General features: G+C 40.5%; 1 protein-coding gene across 1 annotated transcript in view; it reads right to left on the bottom strand.

The window, feature by feature from the left end:
* Positions 1 to 1,434: 1,434 nt before the first annotated feature.
* The window catches only part of LOC126109694 (uncharacterized), a 41,378-nt gene continuing 21,533 nt past the window's right edge, over positions 1,435 to 21,279 (bottom strand). Inside the window, exons 3-4 of the mRNA XM_049914750.1 lie at positions 3,593 to 3,714; positions 1,435 to 1,631 (exon numbers count right to left, since the gene is read on the bottom strand). Coding sequence (XP_049770707.1) covers positions 1,543 to 1,631; positions 3,593 to 3,714 — 211 coding nt within the window. The 3' untranslated portion in view covers positions 1,435 to 1,542. The remainder of the gene's footprint in view (positions 1,632 to 3,592; positions 3,715 to 21,279) is intronic.

Here is a 21,279-nt window from a genome sequence, read left to right as displayed (position 1 = left end):
ATCAGTGATACTGTTACTACTTTTAATGATGGCAACATTGGTAGGGTGAAAGTGCTACAGTACATGGGAATTAATCCTGGAGCAAACTGTATCAGAGAACTTGGACATATGGACAAGATTTGCATTGATAAAGCAGAGTAGGCAGCACGGTTGGCCACTAAGGAGTCCAGAAAGAAGAAAAAACTTTGAGAAAGATCAAGAGGATGATATACAGTATGGTGTAGGGTGCTTCTAAGTGACTAAAAATAAAAAATTGAGTTAGTCTTACGAAACTTTAGAAGCCATTCCTGAAAATTTATATTTTCTGTTGCATTTGTCCCTAAATCTCAGAAACCACTTTGAGTCGAGTATTCTAATTTTCACAGAGTAATAACATACATATACTGAGTCTACTGAACTAAAAAAAAGAACATAATGTTATGTATAATTAAAATTATTTAGGATAATATACAAAAAAGTACACAAAATTTTAACCACATAATTAAAAAAATTGTATTTCCAAAAGCAGTGGCTGAAATGCAAGTATTGAAGTTCAATAGACTCGGAACATACAGGTTAATACCTGTAAAAGTTTCATGTCAGTGGCCAGTGGTTCCTGAAATACAGGGAAGCAAAGTCACTAAATTTAATATTGTCAGGATAGGGCTTTCCAACTCAATTAAGGACCCTTAAGTCAGAATCCAATCTTATCTTTGAATGTAAATCTTAATCGAGTGATCTAGCTTATTTAGACAAGGAATACAGTTAACCCACTAAGGGCCAAAGTAGTGCTAATGCAAAAGTTCATTTGTAATTTTTTTTATATATAAAATGAGTTGCGCATATTTCGAATTTATTACAACATTCAGAGGACATCTGAAAAAAAAAAACAGTTTAGGCATTTTAATTAGGTAACTGACCATAATGTTGACCACTATGAATTTTCAAACATCCAGATAAATTTGTGTATTTTATTGCAGAAGTTTTCATTTTCTTTCCTAATTAGAACGTGATTCTTACACGAATTTTATATAGGGATTTGTTTCAAACTTCTGTTATCATACTACATTACTATTTAGCCATATCAGTTAGAATTCTAACTATATTTTTGATATTTACAATAAACTTGCGTTTACACAACTTTGGGGCCGCCGAGTGTATTTGTGAAACACAGCTGCTTCATTCTACCGTAATAATATATTGGTATTCCATTGTTGACCAGTTTATTAGTGTTAGCCTTTTTTGAAATATATTCATTCAGTTTGGTTACAGTTTGTGTGTGTACAGATGGAACATAACTCCAAACAAATATTCACGACCGGTAAGTCAGTTTTATTGAAGTTTTGCATTTTATTTACTTTTGCGTATTACAAATTGAAACTTACCACAGCTTTGCTGTAAATGAATGCAGACAATAGATACTGGGGTTTCTCCTTATTTAGGAATGCCTGATTATTACACAAAAGGCCTATCTACTGCAGAACTTATGGCCATACTGAATGAAGATGAAGAACTTGAGGTTGCAGATGGCATTGATTGAACTTACACTCCACCAGGTGTTGATCAGATCACAGATGAAGACAGGAAGAGGAAGCAACTGATATTGCTGGTACATTTGAATTCAACTGTACGGTCAAATCCCAGTGAACCTGCTAAAAAAGAAAATGAATTAGTGTGAATGTAACAAAAAGATAATGATCTGAACTGGAAGAAGTTTTAATGAACTTACACTTATTCACCAATAACAGAGGAGCTAACCAAGACAGAAGACATAAAGAATAGAGTACAGGGTCTATCACCTTTACTTTGACTCTGAAGTGTTTCCAGAAGTTACTGTAAACACAAATATGCACAAGATGATAATCACTATTCATTTCAAATAACTGTTCAATTGCTGAAGCAATTTATAGGAATAATGATTCTTTCAGGATATCACACATTACCTGCAGTGAAACTGCAAAAGATGAAGGCTAAGGATTACCAATTGTAAGAATTTGCTTGAGTTGTTGTAAATTCTTGTCAGTCAAACAAAACATCCATTTGTCTGATAATGGCAGACTGGGATAAAAACAAGTTTTCTGAAGCGAGACCAATCTCTGATATAGTCAATGAAAAATATCTTCAATTTGGAATATTTTCATATAATTTGTCTGTTGACGAGGAAATGGTCCATTATTTTTCGTCAGAGGAAAACCTGTCAGATTTAGCTTCAAAGTGTGGTGTTTATGCAGTTCAAATGGCTACTTGTGCAAATTCTTTCCTTATGGTGGGAAGATGGCAGGATGTGAAACATCTAAATTTTCTTTCAGTTATTGAAGACCCGTCTTGTCATTTTATATATTTTGATGATTTCTTTTCCTCTTGTTCTTTATTTTGCATTTTAAACCAAAAGGGATTTTTTGTCACTGGCACTATTTAGCAGAACTGCACTGCAAAGTGCCATTTGGAATCCACCTCGAGCGTGAAGAAAAAAGGCAAGGGTATGTTTGACTTTCTCTTTGACGATAAAGCTGATGTCGTGATGGTAAATTGGAATGACAGTTCAACTGTGACAGTACTTACCAACATCGGCACAATCCAGCCTTCAGCAGATGCAAAAAGGTACAGTTGGAAAGAAAAGTAAAGTATTTCTCTGCTCCAACTCGGGCTAATAGCTCAGTACGATCAACATATAGGTGGTGTCAATTTACATAATAATGCTATCGCCAATTATAGAATTTGAATAAGAGGTAAAAAATGGTGGTGGCATCTCTTCACCAACTTGATAGACAGTGTAATTGTGAATTCGTGGAAAATATACACTCTTGCAAATGAAGAAAATATGTCACAACTTGAATTTCGGTCATACTTACGTGTGACCCTAATGAAATCGGAAGTTACTGTAACTGAGATTGAAGGAAGCAGAGAAACTGCAACTCCTCAGGACACAGGAAAATGTGCTTAGAAATATCCCTCCAAATCCTCTTCCGAAAGAAATACGGTGTGATGATGTAGACCACATAATAATAGAGGAGGAAAATAAAGCAAGAAAATTATGTATGGTGTTTAAAGGCATAACAATTTATAAATGTAATGTGCATCTTCTTTCAAACATTTAAGACTCCCTACAGTTCCAAAGTTGCGTAAAAGCAACATTTTGCTGTACTTTATTTAGGACCTGTATATTTATGTCTATATTAGTGCACAATTAGATCAAATAAACATTATTTTCAAAACGATTGTTATTTTAATACTGGGTCTGTAATGGGTTTAATGTAATGTTATTTGCTCAAAATTTTTGTATATATTCTATCAGTCATTGCCACTTAAAACAAATTTAAAAATGGCTCGCAAATAAAATTTCTGCTCATAATGTCTAAGAGTGATAAAAGCAGTAGACACATATAGTGCTTCATTCAAAATAGTCTGGAACACAGGTATACAATAAACCCGTACTTGTTAGAACAGTAGGCTATACCGAGATGTCCAGTCTCCTTTTTTTACCCATGCGCAAGGGTTAGGGTTAGACTGTAGGTGATACTTTGAAATAGCTACATGCTTTACGCATTCCCATGCAAAAAATTCTTTTGAATTTATATCTTGTAAATTGTGCTCCATTATCTGTGAGGCTTACCTACATCTTTAAAATAATCTCTTAACCCTCTGGCAGGAGCACCTTCTGATTTCACGTGAGTTGGTGCACCATGGCGTTTACACCACAATTTCGTCTTCACGTTGTCATCATTTTTAGGCAAACTGAAATAAAACAGAATGTCATTGCATTAATTATTTATTTCGGAAAATCAGTCGACTCGATTAGAATAGGTTACATAAACATCTTCAGTCAGAACAAATTTCCATCTGCTGGTCATCAGCATCACAAGAGAAATACACAACGTTCTGACAAGAATGCTTCTTGCAGACATTGTTTCCGCAATTGTTGCATGATGTCTTCCTCCTGACAATTTTGTGTCGTCCACATATGTGACATATTCCAGGTTTAGGTTCGTCATGAATTGGAAATTTTTCAAGAAGTATTTGTATATCTTTTGAAGTTTCGTTAGTTTCGCTCTTCGCCCTAGGTGAGCGTTCATAATACTTGACAATAGGTTTTTTTAGAAAAGGCTGTTGTCTCTCTTCATTGTCTGGGTATTTGTGGCTAAAGATGACATTCAAATTTATTCCTGCAATATCAAGATGTTGACAGAATAGTGCCAGCAACCATCTCCTGGTTATTCTGGCTGTCGTATATGGTCCACAGTATCCACTTATCCCTCGGTTCTGTTATAGTCCAAATTTACAGCTGATTTCTCAGATTCCACATAAGTTTCATTTGTACCATGCATCGTAGACAGGAGATCACAGCTTTGTTTCTTTTAGTGACAGTTGAAGATAAACAGAAAACTTACTGAAAGCCATTGAGTGTCGATTTGCTTTCCGTAGTGTTACTAGCCTGAAATTCAGGTGGAACTTTGTGTTTTCTAAAGTGCCAATCGTGGTCACCTTTTTATCTAGTAGATTCTGAGCTAGACTATGACTGGTGTGATCGTTATCAGTTGTAACATTCCTGTTCGTGCTCTCTGTGAGAGTTACCAGTCTTTCGACAACATCTTCAGGTTTATTTGATTTTAGATATGGCCCAGCAAACTGTTTACCACAATACACTTCGAAATTGAGGATATAAAATGGTTTTGCATCACTAAGGGCATATATTTTCATACCGTACTTCACAGGCTTATTTGGAATGCACCGTACAAACCCACAATGGCCTCTAAAACCCTGCAGCATTTCATCAATCGTCACAAATTTGCTGACATTATAATGAGCTATACTGTTATTTACAAATTCTTGGTGAAACTCACGAAGAGGTGCCGGTTTATCTGTAGACCTTTGTTCAACTCTTGTTTCTATATTGTCAAATCTAATTGCTCTAAGAAGAAAACAGAAATGTTTATAACTGATAAGCGATCATAAGATAGTCATACCAGAACCATCAGATGCCTACAGTTCACTGCAGTTGGCATGATATCCTTTCTTTATGCCAATCAAACAATGTGCACTGAAAAGAGCATGAATTTCTTCTGCTGAAGTGTCTTTGCAATCACAAGATCTAGGATGGTTGGTATCACTACATTTTTTTTCCAATCCATCTTTTGGTATGAGGTACGATGTCTTTCTCATATTTATACTGATAAAATGCATCTAAAGGTGTAAGTGCATTTCTGGCTGTCCCTTTCGGGCCCGGTTAAGTTCTAATAATGTTTTTAGCACTTGTTTTCTCTGCAGTTAGAGGCTGACTAATCCAAAGAGTTTCACCATATTTTCTAATATAAAATCCGTAACATAGGTGCCACTGTTTCCTGAGTGTCATCTTCTTCCTGTGACTGTTCGGATTCACCACTGTCAGCTTCAATAATTTCCTCTTCCATATCAAAATTGTCTTCAGATTCATCACATGTCAACTCATCTTCTGAAATTTCTGCTACAATTCGTACGGTCTCTTCAGGAAATAAATATAGCATACCCATTAACACTAAACAAGAATAAATGATGAAAACGTGTGTAACAAATCGTAAGCGTATATTGTTGAACAAATACTTACACGACTAGGCACGTGGCGGCAATCGCACTTCAGAGGCAGAACTGAAATTAAGAATGCTGTTGCAACAGAACAGTGGCCAGGTCTGGTTTCAAACAGGGTTGCACACACTCCATCTATGATGAAGATTGCATACTAGATTCCATGGAAACCGACAACTAGCACCAGCCAGTGGACCCGCACAAAACTAACATTGTGGTGTGTATGCCACGGCGCGCCCACTGGAGGATTAAATATGTTGTTACTGCATCTGCATTGGCTTCTTTGATAGGATAGAGTTTTATGAACTTGACCTGTAGATAACTGTCCAAAAAAAATTAGCAGCAGTTAAATCGTGTAATTCTTCAGGTATTATTTATTATAACTTAACATTGTAGATAGCTGTTATAATCTTTAACGTTCTGGCATAATTAATAGGATTACAGTAGTTTTATTATTTTCCTACCTAAATTCTTAAACTAATAAAATTTAGTCAGGTGTCCAATGCATGTGGAAATACCAGTCTGTCTTTATTCCCTGCTTTCTTTTTAAGGCCAGAGTCATTATCTCATTATTGATATAATTTAAAAATTTGATATGATTAAAAAAATTAATCACATAAGTGACTCCAGGTCCCTCACAAGAAATCCCTTGAGTGCAAGGTCGTAAATTCATTCTTTAGTGAGGCTCATTTGAAAGTGTTGTGTTAACTATTATGACAGGAAAAAAATTAGCTGCTAATTATGCTCCTTGTGGATCAGGAAGGCGACAGAAAATGAGTGTCAAGGAGTTGCAGAGATCAACCTTCTATGGGACTTCTATGGGATGTATGCGTTAAACTTCACAAAATGGATGTTGTCGACATTCAAGAAATGTTCAAAACAAGCATCATGAAGACAGAATGGAAAAATGGCGCACCTCAGTAATCACAGAGGTTCACGCAATAAAGATTGAATGCAGTCTCTGTGGGAATTAAAAACTGTGCAAGACGTTCAAGGTATCCACTTTTTTTAAAAAAAAGCATATAGAGTAATATTGGTGTGATAGTGTGATGGCATGCAACTGAATGCGAAACAGTCTGTTGCGAAGCTTATAGTAAAACTGGCTATCCTTTAAGGCATAGCTGGAAGCAGGCACAGTAAAACATCCAGGGCTGAATTTGTATACTGGTTCCAGGTGATATAAACTGCAATGTCAAACTTTATTTCTGCTTGGAATTTTTGTAAAAACAAGGCACACCTCATTGTGTAGTTATGCAATAGCCTGCTTTCCACAAGGATGCTAATGCTTCATGGTCAGTATATATTATTATTATTATTATTATTATTATTGTTGATTCTCAAATCAACATGTGGAATTTTTGTACATTCGGAACTATAGCTAGCAACTCCTCTGTGCAGTTCATGCTTGTTAAAGCTTCTGCTGCGAAAGTGATAGTCTTATGTTCAACCTTCCACTCTCCTCAAAATAATTTCGAAGCAACACCATAGGTGATTCAATATAGACACATTCACTAATACTTCTTTAATGTTCTTAAAAGCTTCTGATGCCCCTTCTCCTCATATTCATTTAGGTCTCCATTTTAATAATAACGAAAGTTTAGGATCATTCATTACCTGGTCCTGCACATGTCAGTGACAAAATCCTGCTAGTCCAAGGAAAAAACATAATTGTTTCACATTCTGGACAACCATTCGTGGCTATTATCTTTTTCAGGATCTGACTTAATGCCATGTCTCCCTATCAGATGTCCTAAGAACCTTAGTTCCTTCCTGCTAAAATGAGATTTGGATAGTTTAATAGTAACAAGTTTTTCAGAGAATGACTGTGGAGTGTTTGTTAGTAGAGTACAAGCTCTTCCCGTGTTTTAGAAACGAATAAACTGTCATTTATGTAAACAATTAGTTCTTGTGATAATGCTTTCTCCAAGGCTTCGTCTAAGGTATGGATTAATACTGAACAGGCCGTGAGTCGTGCTTAGGTAGTTCAGTCGGTAGAGCACTTGCCCGTGACAGGCAAAGGTCCAGAGTTTGAGCCTTAGTTCGGCACACAGTTTTAATCTGCCAGAAAGTTTCACATCAGTGCACAATCTGCTGCAGAGTGAAAATTTCGTTCTGAATTCAAAGTAGCAGCAAGTGTTGTTGTTGCAGTCTTCAGTTCAGAGACTGGTTTGATGCAGCTCTCCATGCTACTCTATCGTGTGCAAGCTTCTTCATCTCCCAGTACCTACTGCAACCTACATCCTTCTATATCTGCTTAGTGTATTCACCTCTTGGTCTCCCTCTACGATTTTTACCCTCAACACTGCCCTCCAATACTAAATTGGTGATCCCTTGATGCATCAGAATATGCCCTACCAACCGATCCCTTCTTCTAGTGCCACAAATTTCTCTTCACTCCAATTCTATTCAATACCTCTTCATTAGTTAGGTGATCTACTTCTTCTGTAGCACCACATTTCGAAAAAAGCCTCTATTCTCTTCATGTCTAAACTATTTATCGTCCACATTTCACTTCCATACATGGCTACACTCCATACAAATACTTTCAAAAACGACTTCCTGGAAATGTCTTACAATTTCAAACCTGGTTCCTGAATCTCTGTCTTACCATTATATAATCTATCTGAAACCTTCCAGTATTTCCAGGCCTCTTCCATGTATACAACCTTCTTTCATGATTCTTGAAGCAGGTGTTAGGTATCCTTAAGTTATGCTCTGTACAAAATTCTACCAGGCAGCTTCCTCTTTCATTTCTTACCCGCATTCCATGTTCACCTACTACAGTTCCTTCTCTTCCTTTTCCTACTATTGAATTCCAGTCACCCATGACTATTAAATTTTCATCTCCCTTCAATATCTGAATAATTTCTTTTATCTCATCATAAATGTCATCAATCTCTCTGTAATCTACAGAGCTAGGTGGCATATAAAGTAGTACTACTGTGGTAGACGTGAGCTTCGTGTCTACCTCGGCCACAATAATGTGTTCATTATGCTGTTGGTAGTAGCTTACCCGCACTCCTATTTTTTATTCATTCTCAAACCTACTCCTGCATTACCTCTATTTGATTTTGCATTTATAACCCTGTATTCACCTGACCAGAAGTCTTGTTCCTCCTGCCACCGAACTTCACTAATTCCCACTATATCTAATTTTAATGTATCCATTTCCCTTTTTAAATTTTCTAACCTGCCTGCCCGATTAAGGGATCTGATATTCCACGCTCAGATCCGTAGAACGCCAGTTTTCTCCCTCCTGATAACAACGTCCTGCTGATAGTCCCCGCCCGGAGATCTGAATGGGGGACTATTTTACCTCCAGCATATTTACCCGAGAGGACGCCATCATCAGTTAACCGCACGGTAAAGCTGCATGCCCTCGGGAAAAATTACGGCTGTAGTTTCCCCTTGCTTTCAGCCATTCGCAGTGCCAGTACAGCAAGGCTGTTTTGGTTAGTGTTACAAGGCCAGATCAGTCAATCGTCCAGACTTCTGCCCCTGCAACTGCTGGAAAGGCTGCTGCCCTCGTCAGGAGCCACACATTTGTCTGGCCTCTCAACAGATACCCCTCCGTTGTGGCTGCACCTACGGTACGGCTATCTGTATCGCTGAGGCACGCAAGCCTCCTCACCAACGGCAAGGTCCGTGGTTCATGGGAGGGTAGCAGCAACTATGATGTGCAATTGTAGTTTATAAAAAGGACTAATAGAAGCCAGGATCAAGATAATGTGACACTCTTTACAGGAATTGTGCTAGATTTAAAATTCAGTAAAAAGGATGGAAAACTCTTTAACAAGATAAGGTAATTGAAAGAATTTTTTCTTTCCATTTCAGTATCTCGTGTTTCCGCCGCTGCCTCGATGCACCATCTATTAGACCAAAATTCAGTGTGCATGCTTGCTGTGAGAAAGTTCAGCCTCTTGTGACCTGGCTTCACAGTGCATTGCTTTCTGCCAATTGAGCTTTTCAGGTACGACACGATGTTCAGTCCTGTTTCACTTCGTGTCAGTTTTGTGCTAAGCTTTGAATAATTTGTTACAGGATTTATTTATTTATTTTTGGTGGTGATGGTGGTGGTGGGGGGGACTAACAATAATTTCAGATTGAATAGCTGGGCCTTTACCAGTATGTTTTTCAATCCATTTTAGGAAAATGAGGGATGGTTAGCTGCTCAAATTTCACATTACCCCTCGATGATCACATGCTGTCTGTGCTTTAATCGTGACCTCTGTACATGTGTTCCTACTAGCCCATCAGATAGTCTTGTCGTAAGTGGAATTTGTCAGTATTTTAGATGCCCAGAAATTTCTTTTGATGAGCTTTTTTTATTTCTGGGTATCACGGGAGTGTTCTATGCTATTTTATCAAAGAACGTCCTTTCAGCAGAGGAAAGAACAGCCATATACAGTTTAAAAACAGATGCTGACCTAATCATCCTCCTTGCAGACAAAGGCTCGACCACTGTCACAAAGAGTAGCAGCGACTGCTGGTCAAAAGGCTAATTGGCTGACTCCTCCACTTAATAAACCCTGCCAGAGTGAGCCCATCCCCTCTTAATAAACTGTGCCAGAGTGATTCCAAGAGTTAGTCCAACATAACCTCCAATCCGTGCTTAAAGCCTTAAGACCCTTCGTAGAACCTCTGCCCTGAAGCCATTTCCTTGCTCACCCGTACGGCAACCCAAAATTGACAGATCCGACATTCCTGGATGCCCTATTGTAAGTGGTTACTGTGTCCCCACTTAAAGGATTTCAGCCCTCACAGACCAATTCCTGCAACCATTTCCCCATAATCTGCCCTTTCACATCAAAGATAACTACCACTTCCTTCACTGACTCTCCACCACCCGTGCCGCTTTACCTCGTCGATCCCTTCTCGTCACTGTCGGTGCCGTATCCCCGTACGCCGATATCCCTCGTGCTCGCGATCTCCCTTCTACTGTTGCCGTCGTCCTCCAGTCTCCGAACCTACTATCTCATTTGTCATACAAATAACTAACTTTATCTTAACATATAATTACCTCTCCTTCGAAAGGAAGTTGTACAAAAAAATCCACGGCACAGGCACCCTTTCGGGTACCGCCGTATGCCGACCTGTTTACGGTCGAACTAGAGGAGACTTTCCCAGTCTCCCGAAACGCCAACCCCCTAGTCCGGTTCAGGTTCTCAGACGACACCGTCACGATTTAGACTCGGCACCGAGACGACTTGCCCGCATTCCTTCACGACCCGAATGCGTTCTCTCTAGTCTGCTTCATCCGGTCCTGCCCAATCCAATATGCCACCTTCTTGGATGTCGGCCTCCTCCATTCCGACGGCTCCATCCGTACCTCTGTCCACATTAAACACACCACGCGTCGACAGTACCTGCAGTTTGCCAGCTGCCGTCGTTCGTACACAAAAAAATGCCTCCCTTACAGCCTGGCCACCTGGGCACGGCATATCTGCAGTAACGAGAACTCTCTTCCCTAGTGTGTCGAAAGTCTCGACACAGCCTTCACGGATGGGCACTGTCCTCCAAACCTAGTCGCCAAACAGATTTCCCGTGCCATTTCCCTCCTTACCTCCGATCGCCCCACCGCCCCCTAGAGTTGGCTGCAAAGCACTGCCCCGTTCGTCGACCGATACTGTCCCCGATCGGAACGACCGAACCGCGTCCTCCGTCAGGGTTTCGATTACCTGTCGTCGTGCCCCGAAATGGCGGACTTCATGCCTGAGGTCCTTCGCATTCTCCTACAGTGGTTTTCTGTCACCCGTGCGACCTCTGTAACCTCCTCATCCACCCGCACCCTACGCCACTCTAAATCGTGACCCCTCTGCACGGAGATCGTATCCCTGGGGCAGACCGAGGTGCGAGACCTGCCCGATCCGCCCACCCGGCAGTCGTCAGTCCGGTCCCGTCACGGGCTCGTCCCACCTCGTCGGAGCCCGGCCGCCGGTGACGGCCGTGTCATACGCCGGCTCTGCTGCGACAGTTTCGCACAGCTTTTCGTATTAATGTGACTACCGGCCGGCTGCCCACCGGGACGAACTGTCACCACCGAATTACGGCCGAGAGCAAAGTAGACCACCCGGTCGCGCGACACGCGTCCGAACGCGACGGGCTCAGTTTCGGCAACTGCTTCAAATCCCGAGCAGTCCGGATCCTCCCCTCCACCGCCATCTTTTCTGAACTGTGCGTAGGGGAGTCATCCTCAAAACGCACTCTACGCTCCCAAAACTATCCCGGCCTCGGTGCACGGTAACCTACTGCCCCACGACAGTTGCCTCGCCTTCTGTCCTATCACTCTCATTCCCCACTGCCCTCTGCCAGTGCACCCCCATCCTTTCCCCTTCCTTGCTCCTCTCCCTGTTTCCCCCCCACATCCCACCTCCTGATGACACTGCTGCTGGTAGTCTCCAGTCCCTGCATGCCCTGCCAGACAGTGTTCTTTCTCCTGCCGTCTGTGCCCTGCTAACCCTCCCGCTTCCCCAGCCCACTCCAGATTGCTATTCAATGTGACAACTGCATTCCACTCGGAGCTTCCAGTGTTGGCCGTCTCTCTCTCTCTCTCTCTCTCTCTCTCTCTCTCTCTCTCTCTGTGTGTGTGTGTGTGTGTGTGTGTGTGTGTGTGTGAAAGCTGTAATGTGTAACAACCTTTTTGTTGAGCTGTCTGCAACTCACTATGTCATCTTCACGGTGCTTAGCAATCTGTCCTTTTCCTAATTACGTTATTTTATATGTGTCACGTTTGCTGCTTAGTGAAAAATTACTTATGATGAAAGCTGGGTGCTCCCATTCTTTTTTTTTTTTCAGTTGGAATGTTGTTCCGTGTGCTCACTTTTCATATCGATTATGTTTTCTTGCCTTACGGGAGTCTCTCAATTTGTATAGATTGCACCTGATGATGTAGCTAAAATGCTGCAAAATGGATTGTGTCCTTAAATAAAGGCCTTGCAGCCAAACCCGATCTTACGTTTTCAAAATGGCACCGTGCATCCACAAAGTCTTTCCGGGACGGCGAGCATCGCGTGTCTAACTTGCGGAACGGGTAAGGTCGGCAGAACGTTAGAACCTCACCTGCACGTCCGTGGATCTGCAATAGTAGTTGCGGGGTAGTAGTGTTGGCTGTGTGTTTTTGCTGTTTGTTGTCTTATTGTCTAGTTATTATGTAAGCTAAGATAGTGAGAATGCTTACTATTGGAGACAGCATTTTTAGTGAAAGGGTTTTCTGTGCAGGAGGAATTTTTCCATCTTTACGGTGTCCACATCGCGACACTGTACGTGATGTAAAACGCCAGTTCGAGCCGACAGGTTCAGTTTGTTATGCACCGCAAACTGGTAGGCGTACAATTCTAATGGAACAGAACCTCGACAACATTTTGGACGTCGTGTTGCGGACTTGGACAGAATTGATGAGGAGATTATTGCGAGAGGCTAAAGTCTCTTCTACGACAGCACAAAAGGCTATAACCAAAGATCTGGGGATGTAGCCTTTAAAATTACTGCTGTGCACAATTACATTGTGCTAATGGTTTCAGCAATATGTAAAGCGACCCTTTTTCACGGGTGTGTCTCGGTTTCACCTATCTGGTTACATTGATTCCCAAAATTAACTAATTTGGTCATAAAAAAATCCACATGCTTTAAGAGAAATGTCATAGCATGCAGAGAAAATTGCACTGTGGGTTGCCATAATGGGAGCACAGATCTTTTTCGGTACTACTGTCACTTCCGATGTCTGTTGTTCCCAGATGATTTATCCATTTATTGCCCTGCTGAATAATAATGAGATCAATCAATCATTTTTCTAACTAGACAGAGCAACTGTTCATACGACACACCAGTCCGTGTGACTTTTATATGAAAGCTTTGGAGACAGAGTAATTATGAAATGTCTCTGGATATTGCACTCACCCACGGAGGTAAGAATACCTGCGTGCACTCACCGGATCTCTCTCTGGCTAACTATTTCCTTTGAGGTGTGGCTAAAAATTTTGTGTATCAAAATAAAGCAACGATGACAGAAGACAGAGTACCGATTATGTGCATTCGGCTACACGTGAAACACTGGTAAAGGTGTTTGCAAATAAATGTAAAATGTTGAACTGTGCCTACAAGAAATAGGAAAGCATTTCCAGCACCTTCTTTGATGTTGGTGAGTACAGTATAACCAACTGTAATTAGTATAATTAGTAACTTCATTGTTTTAATTATAATAATGTCGAAACCCATGTCCCAACACAACTGCAGTCGCTAGCAGTGAATCCCAGCTCCTAGCTTACACAGTGACACGAACGAGCTGCCAACATCACGTGTCCCGCAAGACGAAACCTCAGAGTTCACTTCTGTGGAGAGACTTGGTGGACGTGTGTTAATAAAGGCTGTGGCTGTACTCACTTCAAAGTCTGCTGAAAAATTTTTTGTTTGAAATTATAAATGTGGAACTGGAAACTATGTGTTTACATACCTTAAAAAATGTTTGTTATAAAATGTGTTCCATTGTGAGTTAGTACCTCATGTCATTACGCTGATAAAATACAGCAAATTATACACAGGTTTGTCAATAATAAAAGCATTTACAGTTAAAGAGTACCTTTTGCACACGGGCAAGTTCACATGTGTAACGCTCACAGAGGCTTGTCAGTTCTTAAAACACACACTGTACAGTAAAATACACATTTGTACGTCTCCTTATGTTTGCGTGACACGTTACACTGATCGTAGATCCACCTTGTACGACTATACAGTGCAACTATTCGAGAGTGAGGCAAAGGTGCGCCGATCAGGCAGTACATTATGGCCGCCGACCTGCTGTCGACAGAGACCCGTCCGGGCAGCAGCAGCATCGCCTGTCAGTCAGACACACATACGGTACACGTAGTAATGTCGAGCGTGCTGTCCCTGTGTAGAATGGGGAAGGTGGACGATCTGTGTGACTTTGACTGAGGGCAGATTGCGACGACCCGATAGGTCGGCACCAAAGTTCGGGAACTGCACACGACTTGTCGGGTGTTTGAGCAGTGTGGCAAACCTGAGGTGAAACCACTTCCAGACATCCTGGGGATGAGCGGCCACCCCCTCGTTACGGGTGTGACGGTACAACGAGGCAGGTGGCGAACTGTGTCGGAACTAACGTCAGACAAATTATTATTCTGACTGGAAAAAAATATCTCGCGGTGTTCCACGAGGCCCGTACTAGGCCCGGCCCTGTTTCTTGTTTCTCGAGTATGCTCTGTTTGCAGAGAATACTTCTGTGGTAGTCGAAATTTTGGATTCGGAAAAAAAATCGCAAATTTTTGATCGGTATCATTAGTACCTTACAAATTTGGTTTCAGCTAAATAGGTTGAATCTAAACACACCTAAGACTCGCACGACACAATTCGAAACCAAACAGTCAAAATACGAGCAGATTAAGATTATTAATGCCCATGGACCTCAATACATTAGGCCTATATGGGAAAGTAAATTTAAATAAATTCAAAGGAAACAAGTTAATGCAGCTGAATTAGGTTCACTTACGAGAAAACTGAATGAGGCACTGACACTGAATTCCTATAGAACGCTCTGGAAATTTGAGCTGGATACAGCGTGTTACATATCCCAAGAAATGTCATTCTAGTGTAATTATTTATTTTAGTACTATTATTTGTTAGTGTAAAAATCATTGTAACAGTATTATAAACTTTTGACACGTCTCCTGCGTGCAAACCAAATGGATTGCAGGTGTATGTCACGAGACTAATACAGCACAGTTCCACTCTCTTGCAGGTGTTCCGTGGATAAGAGTTGTGAACTTTTCTATCTGTGTGGCTACGACTGCATTTTTACATCCTGGATACTGGTCCCTGTCTCAGGACTTTCCACATTTACTATCATAATACTAGGTAATTCCCTTTGAGTACCCAATTATTTGCCACAGATGTATTTATAGGTATTGATTACCTGTACCATTCTCGGTTGTGTTTGGTGCAAACACTTTGAGTGTGTGTTGCTCCTTCCCAGATTTTTTGTGAATGACTTTGATTGTTACCTTGGCTACTAACATAACTTAAAGACCAGTATTTTCTCTCGAATTTTTCTTGAAAATCATCCCAGGATCAAAAATCTTCTGAATGAGCTGTTCTTTATTCTGCTGTGCCCCTACCAAATAACCAAGTGCAAAATTGGTTTTCTATGATCATCCTAATTCTTATTTAATGATCTAGATACAAGTAATAAGTTTGCTATACTTCTACATCTGGTTTAAATTTTGGAAAATATTTAGATAAATTCATTTCACTTCTAAACTCAAGTCCGTGTACTACACATCACTTACACCAGTATTATTGACAGCTGCTTTCTTACTGTGTTCGTACTCGATATTTCCTAATTTTTTGCACAACTTTTGAATTTCCTCCTGATATTCTACCTTATTGCCCAAAGAATTAGTTGTAGCATTAGTGGATTCAGGTTCCTCATTTGCCTTCTGTTCAACCAACTCTTGTAGATATTCCTACAAACTAATCAAAGCCGTTGGAGCACTAATTAATTCGCCAAAATCTCTACTCTGTTCTAATGCCTCTACTCGGCCTCGGGTATCTGAGAATTGACTGAGTATATCTTCAAACTCCTGGGTGGATATCTCCTCTATGTGTTTCATCTTATCAACTATATATTTAACCTGTTGTCGAACCACCTTCCTAATACACATTGTTTTTCTATTTCAGTCTGTAACTTTCCTAAGATCATTTCTTTATTAGAAACTTTATATGTTTTCTCAGATACTCGATCTTGCTTCTGCTTGGCTTGTAATACCGTTGAACAACTCATCTAATTTCTCTCCACGGGTTTTTAATACTATTAGTCACCTCGTCTGTGGTGGATGTAATATTCCTAGGTAACGCTTCGAATTTCCCTAATGTTTTCTATGGATTTTAATACTATTTACTAATTCATATAATCCTTTAATTTCTCTGCTTGCTCCCTCGTGTGGGCCATTTATGCTTCCACCTTGCCTGTGGTAACAAATGTATAGTATGGCTAACAGTATGTTAAATTAATAACACTGAAATATTGTGACTGTTTTGACATTGACATACAAAATCAATAAAAGACTTCACTGACTGAATTTTGTAACTGCCAGCACGGGGCTTCTTAATTGGGTGCACAACAAGCTGCTGCACGGTGACGCAGACACGGGCCGCCGCGCGCTGCGTCGTCTGCCTCGGGGACCGCTGCTCGTCTGTCAGAGTCTTCTCGACACACGTGCTCGAGCACTAAAATATCTATCACTGTAAACCCCGCTGCTGTGGTCCACTATTATTAGTTTTTCAACTTTTGTTACTACTCAACACTTCCTCAGTTTTAACACTAAATAAATTTATTTCTTCTGAATTAATCAAATCAATTAGGGCAACACTATTACATCTGCCCACTTATATCTTCTCAGTTGTTGACTTGGCTCACTCTGGGCAACATTGTATCTTCTTGCATGTTCTCTTAAAATTTTCTAAATCATGAACATAGTCTCCCTTTTGCTCTCCTAATTCGTGCCCTGCACCGAGGCACGAAAATAAAGAGCAGCCCGGTGGTCAGTCGGTTGCAGTGGGATACACTTTTTCCTCGAGGCTCGTGCCTAAGCATTCCAGTTGTAGTGGTTAATAAAAAAAGAAAAGAGAGAAGAAAAGAAAAAGAAAAAAAAGGTTGAAAATGTGGGAAGAAATCGTAAGTGAAAATGTTTTTTTTTTAAAAATCGTTAATGACCGTCAAAAAGGGAAAGAAAGAAAGAAATGCAGATCGGACTTCGTATTACAGAAAAGCTATAGTTGGGGTGGTCCTTGTGGCGTTTTTGAGCAAAAGTTAAACCAATTTCCACTACAAAAATTATTGAAAAGAAACAGAGAATAACAAAATGTAACTGACAGGGGGAAGTGGCGTAGATAAGAGTTCATCCTTTACCAGGTTAACTTGTCTTCTTTCGTGCGGCGTCCAGGTCTTCAAAAATCTCCTTCATCTCGGCGTGAAAATTCTGCTCCGAAATCTTGCAATAGTCCACGAATCACTAATTTATACCAATTAAAATCATCGTGATACTGTATGCAATTTAATTTACTTTGCTACTTCCATCCTCCGAATTTCTTAACAACTTCCACAATATGTCTACACATTAAAATCAGATCAACACTAGCTAATAAGTTTTTTTAGCGTCTTCATCAGATCACGTCTGCCTTAAGCTTCGGCTATCAAGAGACAATCAAGAAACGGATAGAAAACAAAAAGGAGTTACAATTTTAGTATTTTCTCTGCCGTCGAGCGCTCATACCGCTGCGACGGGATATTTTTTATCTGAGGGAACGAGTGTAGCGCGGCGAAATTCAAAGTCCCGCTACACAGTCACCGTTCTGGATGTCGATTACTTTCGTGGTCCCACTGTGCGATGCGTGAGACAGTTGCAGATGACGTGATGTAAGCTGAGAAAAAATGGAGACAGAAAAAAGCACAGAAAATATGCCGCAACAGTGAGAATAATTCTTAAAAACATGCCATAACATACAATAAATAAGGTAACACGAAGCAGGCGAAAAGGAATACAAGCGTCTCAAAAATGAGATCGACAGGAAGTACAAAATAGCTAAGCAGGGAGGCTAGAGGACAAATGTAAGGATTTAGAGGCTTATCTCACTAGAGGTAAGATAGATACTGCCTACAGGGAAATTAAAGAGACCTTTGGAGATAAGAGAACCACTTGTATGAACATCAAGAGCTCAGATGGAAACCCAGTTCTAAGCAAAGAAGGGAAAGCAGAAAGGTGGAAGGAGTATATAGAGGGTCTATACAAGGGCGATGTAATTGAGGACAATATTATGGAAATGGAAGAGGATGTAGATGAAGATGAAATGGGAGATACGATACTCTGTAAAGAGTTTGACAGAGCACTGAAAGACCTGGGTCGAAACAAGGCCCCGGGAGTAGACAACATTCCATTGGAACTTCTGACGGCCTTGGGAGAGCCAGTCCTGACAAAACTCTACCATCTGGTGAGCAAGATGCATGAGACAGGTGAAATACCCTCAGACTTCAAGAAGAACATAATAATTCACATCCCAAAGAAAGCAGGTGTTGACAGATGTGAAAATTACCGAACTATCAGTTTAATAATTCACAGCTGCAAAATACTAACACGAATTCTTTACAGACGAATAGAAAAACTGGTAGAAGCCGACCTCTGCGAAGATCAGTTTGGATTCCGCAGATATGTTGGAAAACGTGAGGCAATACTGACCCTACAACTTATCTTAGAAAATAGATTAAGGAAAGGCAAACCTACGTTTCTAGCATTTGTAGACTTAGAGAAAGCTTTTGACAATGTTGACTGGAATACTCTCTTTCAAATTGTAAAGGTGGCAGGGGTAAAATACAGGGAGCGAAAGGCTATTTACAATTTGTACAGAAACCAGATGGCAGTTATAAGAGCCGAGGGGCATGAAATGGAAGCAGCGGTTGGGAAGGGAGTGAGACAGGGGTGTAGCCTCTCCCCGATGTTATTCAATCTATATATTGAGCAAGCTGTAAAGAAAACAAAATAACAGTTCGGAGTAGTTATTAAAGTCCATGGAGAAGAAATAAAAACATTGAGGTTTGCCGATGACATTGTAATTCTGTCAGAGACAGCAAAGGACTTGGAAGAGCAGTTGAACGGAATGGACAGTGTCTTGAAAGGAGGATATAAGATGAACATCAACAAAAGCAAAACGAGGATAATGGAATGTAGTCGAATTAAGTCGGGTGATGCTGAGGGAATTAGATTAGGAAATGAGACACTTAAAGTAGTAAAGGAGTTTTGCTATTTGGGGAGCAAAATAACTGATGATGGTCGAAGTAGAGAGGATATAAAATGTAGACTGGCAATGGCAAGGAAAGCGTTTCTGAAGAAGAGGAATTCGTTAACATAGAGTATAGATTTAAGTGTCAGGAAGTCATTTCTGAAAGTATTTGTATGGAGTGTAGCTATGTATGGAAGTGAAACATGGTCGATAAATAGTTTGGACAAGAAGAGAATAGAGGCTTTCGAAACGTGGTGCTACAGAAGAATGCTGAAGATTAGATGGGTAGATCACATAACTAATGAGGTACTGAATAGAATTGGGGAGAAGAGGAGTTTGTGGCACAACTTGACTAGAAGAAGGGATCGTTTGGTAGGACATGCTCTGAGGTATCAAGGGATCACAAACTTAGCATTGGAGGGCAGCACGGAGAGTAAAAATCGTAGAGGGAGACCAAGAGATGAATACACTAAGCAGCTTCAGAAGAATGTAGGTTGCAGTAGGTACTGGGAGGTGAAGAAGCTTGCACAGGATAGAGTAGCATGGAGAGCTGCATCAAACCAATCTCAGGACGGAAGACGACAACAACAACATGAAAGTATCCTTATAAAATTGTATTTCAAAAAATGAACAGTAAAATTGTAATATTGTGTTACTGTGTTAGTATAACTATGCTATTTTCTGCACGTTTTAGATTTAAATAAAACCCACTGATGACGGGGATATTCGTCGCCGATACTAGTTTGGGAAAATAAATAAGTAAACAAATAACGACGTGATTTGCATTGAGGTGGACTCTTGTTTCTGGTATTGCTGTTACTATGGCTCATGCTTAAAAGAATACTTGGCCACACACTGGATAGGTATGTAACCAGTAAAACCAGTTGTAATGGCACAGAACCTCCGTGGTATACAGTCACTTAAAGAAGCACAGACTACTGCGTAACAGATGTAAAATAAAGAATATGGATGTAGATAGAAGGCTGCCAAATGAAATGTATTTGGCTGTCGAGAGAGCAACGTGTGATGCCTTCGATAACTACTGTAGCAGAATATTGTCAAATGACATTCCACTAAATCCAAAGAACTTCTGGTCGTATTCAAAGGCTGTTAGTGTCCAGTCCCAAGCAAATGACACCGGAACTGGAATTGAAGACAGCAAAGCAAAAGCTGAAATGCTTAACTCTGTTTTCAAATGTTGTTTACAAAGGAAAACCCAGGAGAATTGCCCAAGTTTAATTCTCTTACCACGAAAAGATGAATGAGATAAGTTGTGTTGAGAAATAACTGCAATCGTTGGAACTGAATGAAGTTCCAGTGCCTGACTGAATGCCTGTCAGGTTCTGTGCTGAATGTATGGCTGAGTTACCACTCTTCTAAATGTAATCCATCGTAGATCCCTCTAACCAAAAACCGTGCCCAGTTCTTAGAAAAAGCGAAGGTCACATCCCTCTACAATAGTTTAGTAGAAGTGATCCAAAAAGTACCGTCCAATATCCTTGACATCAATTTGTTGTGGAATCTTAGAAGATATTCTGGGCTCAAACAAATGAGGTATCTCAAATAGATTGACCCCAATGCCAACCGACACGCATTCTGGAAACATGAGTCGTTTGAAACCCAACTCGCCACTTTCCTCACGTGACGTACTGAAAGCTTTGGATCGAGGCAGCCTGGCAGGTGCAGCTTTTCTCGATTTCCAAAAAGTATCCGACTCAATACTACCTGTACGCTTTTTGTCAAAAGTACTCTCATATGGAGTATCAAGTGAGATTCGTGATTGGAGTGAGAACTTTTTGGTAGGGAGGATACAGCACGTTATTTTGTGTGGTGTATCATTGTCAGACACAGAAGTAATTTCAGGTGTGCCCCGGGGAAGTAAGTAGTGACCCTTGCTGTTCGTGTTACCTATTAATGCCTTGCATACAATGTTAATAGTGACCTCAACACACAACC

Source organism: Schistocerca cancellata, chromosome 12 (assembly GCF_023864275.1).
Source record: "Schistocerca cancellata isolate TAMUIC-IGC-003103 chromosome 12, iqSchCanc2.1, whole genome shotgun sequence".
NCBI classification, from domain to species: Eukaryota; Metazoa; Arthropoda; class Insecta; order Orthoptera; family Acrididae; genus Schistocerca; species Schistocerca cancellata.
The sequence above is the reverse complement of the archived record's forward strand: the minus strand, read 5'-3'. Positions and strand labels throughout refer to the sequence as shown.